Raw genomic sequence first — 8021 nt, 5'->3', positions numbered from 1 at the left:
TCCAGTAAAACATCTATTTCTGCTTTATTGACTATGCCAGGCCTTTGACTGTGTGGATCACAATAAACTGTGGAAAATTCTGAAAGAGATGGGAACACCAGACCACCTGATCTGCCTCTTGAGAAACCTATATGCAGGTCAGGAAGCAACAGTTAGAACTGGACATAGAACAACAGACTGGTTCCAAATAGGAAAAGGAGTACATCAAGGTGTTTATTGCCACCCTGCTTATTTAACTTCTATGCAGAGTACATCATGAGAAACGCTGGGCTGGAAGAAGCACAAGCTGGAATCAAGATTGCCAGGAGAAATATCAATAACCTCAGATATGCAGATGACACCACCCATATGTCAGAAAGTGAAGAGGAACTAAAAAACCTCTTGATGAAAGTGAAAGAGGAGAGTGAAAAAGTTGGCTTAAAGCTCAACATTCAGAACATGAAGATCATGGCATCCGGTCCCATCACTTCATGGCAAATAGATGGGGAAACAGTGGAAATAGTGTCAGACTTTATTTTTTTGGGCTCCAAAATCACTGCAGATGGTGACTGCAGCCATGAAATTAAAAGACGCTTACTCCTTGGAAGGAAAGTTATGACCAACCTAGATAGCATATTGAAAAGCAGAGACATTGCTTTGCCAACAAAGGTCCATCTAGTCAAGGCTATGGTTTTTCAATGGTCATGTTTGGATGTGAGAGTTGGACTGTGAAGAAAGCTGAGCGCCGAAGAATTGATGCTTTTGAACTGTGGTGTTGGAGAAGACTCTTGAGAGTCCCTTGGACTGCAAGGAGATCCAACCAGTCCATCCTAAAGAAGATCAGCCCTGGGTGTTCTTTGGAAGGACTGATGCTGAAGCTGAAACTCCAATACTTTGGCCACCTCATGAGAAGAGTTGACTCACTGGAAAAGACCCTGATGCTGGGAGGTACTGGCGGCAGGAGGGGAAGGGGACAGAGGATGAGATGGCTGGATGGCATCACCGACTCGATGGACATGAGTTTGAGTGAACTCCAGGAGTTGGTGATGGACAGGGAGGCCTGGTGTGCTGTGATTCATGGGGTCGCAAAGAGTTGGACACGACTGAGCAACTGAACTTTTTTTATATAATATTTCACTGCTGGGATGTGCTCTAACTTACATATCCCTTAAGGACTCACACTAAAGGTCATCTTCAGTCTTCACCTCTGGTAAGTAACATTTCAACAAATAGCTCCTGCCTCGATCTTTGCTCTGTCTCTCTCGGCTAAACTCCTGAGGGTGGAATTTTGGGCCAACGAATGTGCTTGCTTTGAAATGTAACAGATTTTGCCAAATTGCTAAAAAAAGATATGCCCACTTTCATTGCCCCAAAGCCCATGTCTTTCTCACACCAGCTCAGCCACATGGTCCTGTGGACACTTCGCTTCTCCAGGAGCTCAGAGTTGAAGACATTCTAACCTCAGCCTCCTGAGGATGCTGTGTAGTCCCCTTCTGGCTCATCCTCCCACCACCACCTCTAATCCAAACCACTCTCATGCTCATGTAAGGCCAAGGGCTTTCTCTACAGCGTCTTATTTGAGCCTATCTTGGGTAGGAAGGAAAACTCCATCAGTATCATGTGGGATGGGAGGGCCAGAGAGGTCAAGCGACTGGCCCTGTCTCCAGGTGGACAGGTGGCAGAGATGAGAAGCCAGTGCCCTGCTTTCTCACCGAGTGCCTTTCTCATCACACCGCCAGTACACAAAGATGGAGATGTCAGTCTGGGAAGGGCAGGATGAAGAAAGTATATCAGACAGGAATTGATGCCACTAACAGGTATTTAAAACACCTATGATGGGCCAGGAACTAGGGTACGGAGATGAACAAGACTCCCTCCCTGCCTCCAGGGAGCTCAGAGTGTAGTTGGGGAGACAGGTCAATCTTTGGGTCATGTCAGTGGGAGGAAATCAGAGACATGCTGGGAGCGACACTGGGCTGGCCCTTAATCACGGGGAGCTCAGGTAAGGCTAAGAGGAGACATAAGATAGGCTGAGCCCAGAAGGATGAGTGTGGGTTGGCCAGACTAAGGAAGGGTGTTTCAGGAAGAACGAATAGTGCATGCCCCTAAAGATGGCAAAGCCTGAGAGCCTGAGGCTTGTGAGCATCCCATATGGCTGGGTAAGGTGGACCTCTGTGGTTTGCCCTGTACCACCTCTTCTGCACACAGTGCCCAGACTTTCCTTTGGGGAACCAGCTCATCCCACCTTCCTGATTCTGGGATGGGCATGTGACCAACTAGATTCAGACAGCAGCTGACCAATCAGAATACTCCTCAGGGATGAGCAAGGAACCAGAAAGTCAATGAGACTTGACTTGGGGACCTACTATAGGAATGATGGGAAACAGAAACTCTTCCCACTGGGCTGCTGGGTATTTCCATGAAAGAAAGCTTGCTTGAGAGGGAAGCCAACTCAGATAAAAGCAGAGCTGAGGGACTAAGGGAGATGGAGCCTAAATAAGATGGGTTAGTCTCTGGATCTAGCTGGACCTGGAGGATCTACCCTGGAATTTCAGTTGTGTGGGCCAATCAATTCTGACCTTTTTTTGCTTAAGCCAGATTGACCAGGATATTGGTTATCTGTTACTAAGAGTCCAGACTAATGCACTGGGGAGGAGGGTGGAGAGAAAGCAAGGAATGGTCAGCAGCTCGTGGAGGTGGGTGCAGGCCAGGCTACAGGGTTAAAGAATTATCTGACCATCAGAACTGGGAAGAGTGTAACTGCCAGGCAGGAGAACTCTCATAATGTGACTGTGCCTTTTAGAAACAAAAGGTGTTGACTAAGAGAGAAAAGAAGAAGAAGAGTTAATGACTCCTCCAGAAATTTCAGAGCCTTCGGAACATCTTTTGTAGGGTTTTCCCATCAGGATAGATGGCCTGATCTGAAATTGGAGCCAAATTATTAATCCATCAGCCCTGATGGCATGTATCAATTTATCTTAATTTCTGAAAATACACTCATGCCTTTCAGACCGGTCTCTCTTCTCTGTCACCAAAAAGAAAAGGGGGCCCAGCAGAGATTTATCAGAGGCCATTTGGCCCTTTGTAAATGCCCTGCTCTGGCTGAAACTGAACACCCGGCATTTCAGGCAGACCACTGGGCCCCCCTGTGCCCTCAGTGCTGTGGGCAAGCCTGCCTGGGAGACAGCGTGCTGGCAGAGGGGCTGCTGCCAGCTCCATAGCCCGAGAGAGAAGGGGCCCTCCCAGACCTGGGGGACTCCTCATCACACAGTCTCATTTCCTCTCCGGAGTGGATCAACTGGAAACAGGAGCCAGCCTCCCTCCCCCTCCCGGATGAGAGACCTCATCACCCATTACTGAGTCTTTTGTAAATAAACCATGGGGGGAGAATGCCATTTGTTCTGCCATTATTGCCTGGTGAGCATCATCAGATGGGTCTTTGAAAGGCACAGAATGCGATCATTTTGGGTTCAGAAATTCCTTCGTGCTCCTTTCTCTGCCATCGCCACTCTCCACAGACTTTCTGAAGGGGGACTTTCTGACCAGGGAGGTTGGTTCGGGCAATGACACACCTGCTCTGAGTAATCAACCAATAACTATTTATTAAGTGCTTTCTCCCTGTCAGGCAATCCTTTTGGTTCTTAGGATACAACAAACAAAGATTATTACATTGTTGAAGTTCATATTCTGAGAACTCAGAACTCTGATGTGTCCATTTGTGGAAACAAACTTTGTAAGTTAGGTTTAACTGGTAAACTGAGGAACTGTGAAGTTAAAACTCTTCTGATGCCTTATGTGTGATTCTACTGTACCTGTAAGGATGTGGCATTTGGAAAACTAAATTGCATGGGCTAGAGATGCTTCAGTTGTGTCCGACTCTGTGCGACCCCATAGATGGCAGCCCATCAGGCTCACCCGTCCCTGGGAGCCTGGTGGGCTCCCGTCTATGGGGTTGCACAGAGTCGGACGTGACTGAAGTGACTTAGCAGCAGCTTAGCAGCAACAGGTATTTAAAACACCTATGATGGGCCAGGAACTAGGGTACAGAGATGAACAAGACTCCCTCCCTGCCTCCAGGGAGCTCAGAGTGTAGTTGGGGAGACAGGTCAATCTTTGGGTCATGTCAGTGGGAAGAATTCGGAGACATGCTGGGAGCGACACTGGGCTGGCCCTTAATCACGGGGAGCTCAGGTAAGGCTAAGAGGAGACATAAGATAGGCTGAGCCCAGAAGGATGAGTGACTTAGCAGCAGCAGTAGAGATACTATAAATGACATACATGCTGTCATCCACCAAACCTGCACCCATGGCAGACATCACTAATCAATCACCACTCCTTTTCTGAACGTAGCCTCACAATATATATTCACACAGTAAGGGGCAGCCTCTACTGGTGGATCAGAGTCAAGGTTGGGAGAGCAAAACTATTTTTGACTTAGACTGTTTACTAATTCAATTCACTGAGATGCTGTAGAGTTGTCTAGTAAATTAAACCCAAGAGGGGGTTAACTGCCCCCAGGAGGAGGCAAAAACTGAGAAGGAAGTAAGAGATGGCAGAGAAATCTCTCAGGCTAATTTTCCTCTCAAGTGCTCTCACGTCCCTGCAGAGGCCTGTACAACACAGCAGGTCAGAGCGCGGACCCTGCAGTCAGGCAGGCCTGGCTTCATGTCCTGGTTCTGTTAGTTCTAAACGTGTGGGACCTTGGTCTGAATTCCACTTGCCTCCCTGTGAAATGGGTATAATAATGATACCACCCTCCTAGGGCTGTTGTAAGGATTAAATAAGACAACACGTGTGAAGGGCTCTGCACCGGGTCCTGCCAGCTCTGATCCAGGCACCTGAGTTGCTGCACACCAGAGTGGATGGATGCTTTTTGACAGCCGGCATCGCTCTGACTGGCTGGTGCCATCATGATTGCTAAATACTTTTAATGTTACCCCTGGATTTTAATATTAGTTTTATTTAAAGGCTGGCTCCCTTATGGGAGATAACTTCAGAAATCTGAAGGTAAAGTGGAAAAAGACTGTTTTTCAAACCAAAATAATGTTTCAGAATTCTAGGTTATTTTCTTGCTCAGTTCAGTTCAGTCGCTCAGTTGTGTCCGACTCTTCGCAACCCCATGGACTACAATGGACTGCAGCATGCCAGGCTTCCCTGTCCATCACCAACTCCCATAGCTTACTCAAACTCATGTCCATTGAGTCGGTGATGCCATCCAACCATCTCATCCTCTGTCATCCCCTTCTCTTCCTGCCTTCAATCTTTCCCGGCAGCAGAGTCTTTTCCAACGAGTCAGTTCTTTGCATCAGGTGGCCGAAGAATTAATGTCCCCCAGTTCTGAACTGCTCACCCAGTGGCAGTGACAATGACAATAATGAAAATAATTTTTCATTATTTATTATTTCATTATTTTAGGATATTTACTGAGAAGCACCTAACAAGAATGGTCTTATTTAATCCTCTCAACAACCCTGTGAAGATTAGAGGGTCACTATACCCATTTTATGGAAGTAGAAACTGAGGTTCAGATGGATAAGGACTCTTTGTCCAAGATCACACAGTTGGTACAAAGCAGCAGAGCTACAATCTGACCTAGGCAATCTAACCCTAGCACCAAAACCTTAATTGTTGTGTGTGTGACAATGGTCCTTTGCCTAGGAAGTAGATGCTAGACTCGGTGGAATCAGGGTTGTGCGTTCACAGGACTCAGCCCAGTAATGCTGCTGGTCATTCCTCATGGGCTGGGGATATATCTTACCAAGGGTTCCAGGTGTGTTAGAAGCAGGCCCTAGCCGACACAGGGGCACGAGACACGATAGTCTTCCCTACCGATGGACAAAGCCTTCATTCTTCACTTGAGATCAATACAAAAATCCAACAAAAAGGGGCAGAAGTTGGCCTCAGAAGTTTGGGTAGTTAACTAGTAACCATTGTCTCCTTTACTACCGTTATCAGAGATTCTACAGCCCATGGATTGCTATAATAGGTTATAGTAAATATTTATTCTCCAACTCTTTAATTATTTCTACCAGTTATTAATTGGTGGCTGTGTCCCCAGGTTGGGTGCTAACCATTTTCTAGATATTATCTAATTTAATCTTCACAAAAGTTCTGTAAGGTAGGTAGTCTTATTATCCTCTTAGATGAGGAAAGAAAGCTCAGAGAGGTAATCTAACTTGCCCAAAGTCACACTGCTTCTGAGTAGTGATGCTGGGATTGGAGCCCAGGCTTTTCTGATGCCACAACTCGAGCTCTTAGCCCCTGGTTTCTGTATATCCAACTCCAGCAGGGACAGGCACAAAGGCAAAACTTGAGACATGTGGCCAGAAACCACTAAGGACAAGTTGGCCTCTGTGAGGCCGGGGGATAGTTCTCGAGCAGAGCTTCCCACCAGCCTATGTGTCCTGCTCAACTGGCTCTCTCTTCCCCTCTGCTGGTGTGCTGGCCGTCTCAATGGGAGACACACCATCTCTTCAGTGAAGTGAGGGCTGTCCTATTCTAAACTATCATCTAAGAAGGGATGATGCAAACATTGAGCAGATGGGCTGCAGAACCTGAAGCCTCCACAGTCTCCCCAGGCTCAGACACTGCTAGGCAGGCAACCTGCCAGGATTGGGGGTTTTTCCAGGGGCTGGCTTACCTTGAATGAGATCTCGTACTGCTCCCCTCCCCAGATCTCCAAGCCTGGGTCATACCCACCCAGCTCCCAGAACCACTTCCGATCCACGGCGAACAGTCCACCGGCCATCACGGGAGACCTGCGGGAAGAAGAAGGTGGTGTGAAGAGCAGACGTCCTGGTGGTGTGTATCCTGCTCTTGGATGCTGCTGTTTCCCCAGGGATGCCGTTTCCCACTGCTCCATCAACATAGCCCTCGTGTCCAGCAGGGAATCCAAAGCCCTTCTGAGTGCAGCCCCTGGCTTTCTTCCTTCTTCATAAATGCTATGTTTTAACCAGTGGACCTCAGACTCCTTCACATGGTTAACACCTAAGAATACTCGTGGAATGGAATCATAGTGTTTTCCCTCTGTGGGCCTTGTAGCTCCATCATATTTCTATATATCTCCATGTCTCTCTCTCTATCTCCAGTTCTCCCACTGGTTAAATGGTTTGGATTAGGTCTTTCTAAGCCTGTCTAGGCTATAGAATGCCTGAGAGAGATGAAAACACACACAGCTTCCTGGGTCTGACCCCAGACCTACACAACAATCTCTGGGGGATGGAGCTTAGGTTCTGTGTTTTTGGATGAGATGATTTGATGATTCTTACTTTCCAAGCCCAGCATGGGCATGCTTTTCTGCTGAGAGTTTACAAAAGAAGCCACAGTCCTTGTTCTTGCAGTTAAACTGGGATGAGATTCCTCCACTCATTCATTCACTCATTAGTTCATTCATTGAGTGCCAGCTGAGGAGCAGACGCTGGAAGAATCTGGAGGTCAATCGGGGTCAGGCTGAATCTGCAGGGGATGTCAGTGTAGCAGGGTGGCCACCTCAGGATGGGAGGGTGCAGAAGGCAGGTTGGGTGTAACGAGGGCCTCTGGAGGTGCAACCAGCACTACAGGAAAGGAGGGCACCTCTGCCTACATATTTTGGGGGTGAGGAGAGAGGCTGGGGCAAGAGTTGAGGAAGAGTACTCAGAGGGGTGGCATTTGAAGTGGGTATGGACAAAGTGGAGCTGGGGGAGAGAAGGGAGGGAAACCATGAGCCCAGGAATTGAGATGGTCAATCATGCATGGGGTGTGGCCTCCCCCAGTTCCCCTGCGAGGGGCCACCAGCATTTACTGCATGAAAACCTCTCTGAGTGGTTGTGCTCATGTCTGGCTCCAACTTCAAACCCTCAAAAAAAAAAAAAAAAGAAAACTGGGTTTCCCAGGTGGCACAGTGGTAAAGAATCTGCCTGCCAATATAGGAGACATGGCTTCAATCTTTGGGTCAAGAAGATCCCCTGGAGAAGGAAATGGCAACCACTCCAGTATTCTTGTCTGGAAAATCCCATGGACGGAGGGGCCTGGGAGGCTACAGTCCATGGGCTCGCAAAGAGCTG

The 8021-nt window shown here is 47.9% G+C and overlaps 1 protein-coding gene across 1 annotated transcript in view; it reads right to left on the bottom strand.

Annotated features, from left to right (window-relative positions):
* Positions 1-8021, bottom strand: part of GALNT10 (polypeptide N-acetylgalactosaminyltransferase 10) — a 227036-nt gene that overhangs the window by 29793 nt on the left and 189222 nt on the right. The window contains exon 8 of the mRNA XM_010829397.1: positions 6620-6737. Coding sequence (XP_010827699.1) covers positions 6620-6737 — 118 coding nt within the window. The remainder of the gene's footprint in view (positions 1-6619; positions 6738-8021) is intronic.

Source organism: Bison bison, unplaced genomic scaffold, assembly GCF_000754665.1.
Source record: "Bison bison bison isolate TAMUID 2011002044 unplaced genomic scaffold, Bison_UMD1.0 scf7180017864505, whole genome shotgun sequence".
Taxonomy (NCBI): Eukaryota; Metazoa; Chordata; class Mammalia; order Artiodactyla; family Bovidae; genus Bison; species Bison bison.
The sequence above is the reverse complement of the archived record's forward strand: the minus strand, read 5'-3'. Positions and strand labels throughout refer to the sequence as shown.